This window comes from Sphaeroforma arctica (genome assembly GCF_001186125.1).
Source record: "Sphaeroforma arctica JP610 unplaced genomic scaffold supercont1.1164, whole genome shotgun sequence".
In the NCBI taxonomy this organism is placed as follows: Eukaryota; class Ichthyosporea; order Ichthyophonida; genus Sphaeroforma; species Sphaeroforma arctica.
The window spans coordinates 14,717-15,617 of record NW_014039394.1 but is presented as its reverse complement, the minus strand read 5'-3'; the positions used below and the strand labels follow the sequence as shown (position 1 = coordinate 15,617).

General features: G+C 44.5%; 1 protein-coding gene across 1 annotated transcript in view; it reads right to left on the bottom strand.

The window, feature by feature from the left end:
* Positions 1–901, bottom strand: part of SARC_10187 (hypothetical protein) — a gene marked incomplete at both ends in the record, with an annotated part of 5,727 nt that extends 4,826 nt beyond the window's left edge. Inside the window, 2 exons of the mRNA XM_014295780.1 lie at positions 41–195; positions 685–901. Of these exons, the coding sequence (XP_014151255.1) occupies positions 41–195; positions 685–901 (372 nt within the window). The remainder of the gene's footprint in view (positions 1–40; positions 196–684) is intronic.

Genomic DNA, 901 nt, shown 5'->3' with positions numbered 1-901 from the left:
GTGTGTGTTTGGTATTTTAATATATATATATCCTTCATACCTGGTTTGCACCCATCTGTGTGCGTTCGACTGCGGTCAGTTGCGAGTGCATATCCGCCGTTGCAACGCTATTTTCCGTGCTTGAATCAGTGGGAATGGTGAACAGTGGTGCCGACGACACATCAAACGTGGGATAGAACACTTGGTAGCCATCACCTGAAACGAAATAGTATTAAGATATATATAATTTATCATTTGATGAACACAACGTGTGATACTTATCAAGCTGCTGGAATGAGTACGAAGGTATATGTAGTGTATCTTTATATGAACACACTATTTGATAGAGATCGCACTTCCATTGTAACACTTAAAACAATTGACAGCCCGTTCGTCTGTGACGAATGCGCAGATAGGGGTTAGCAATTTAACATGACAACATAGCACACGAATACATTAATACAATACGTGCATGCAACTGTCTTTTTAAGAAGCGTATCGTCCGTACATGAAACTTGGCCAGTCGGTTAATGCTCATGCGCCTTTGTCGGAGGTGCACTAGACAGCCGGGTTGGTTGTCAGGCAATCGCTGTGATCGAAAATCTGACACGACGACACATCCTACACTATTGAAGCCTGTGTAATACTCGCCTCTTCACACCGAACCAACACTTCAAGCTGATCCTGTACAATACACAAGCATACCAGTATATACGGTAAAGTTATCCTTCCCTTCGCCCACAGCCTCTATGAGTGGTCCCTCATTGTCAAAGGTAAATCTGGCCAGCAGATTGTCTAGGCGTTGTTGTGGTCGGGAGTGGTGCACGTCACTGAGCTCAGACAGTGTTAATGCTCTTGTGTACACTCGAACGTCGTCCAACGCTCCGTAGAAGGCCTGTCTGTTATCTACAAGATGGCACAT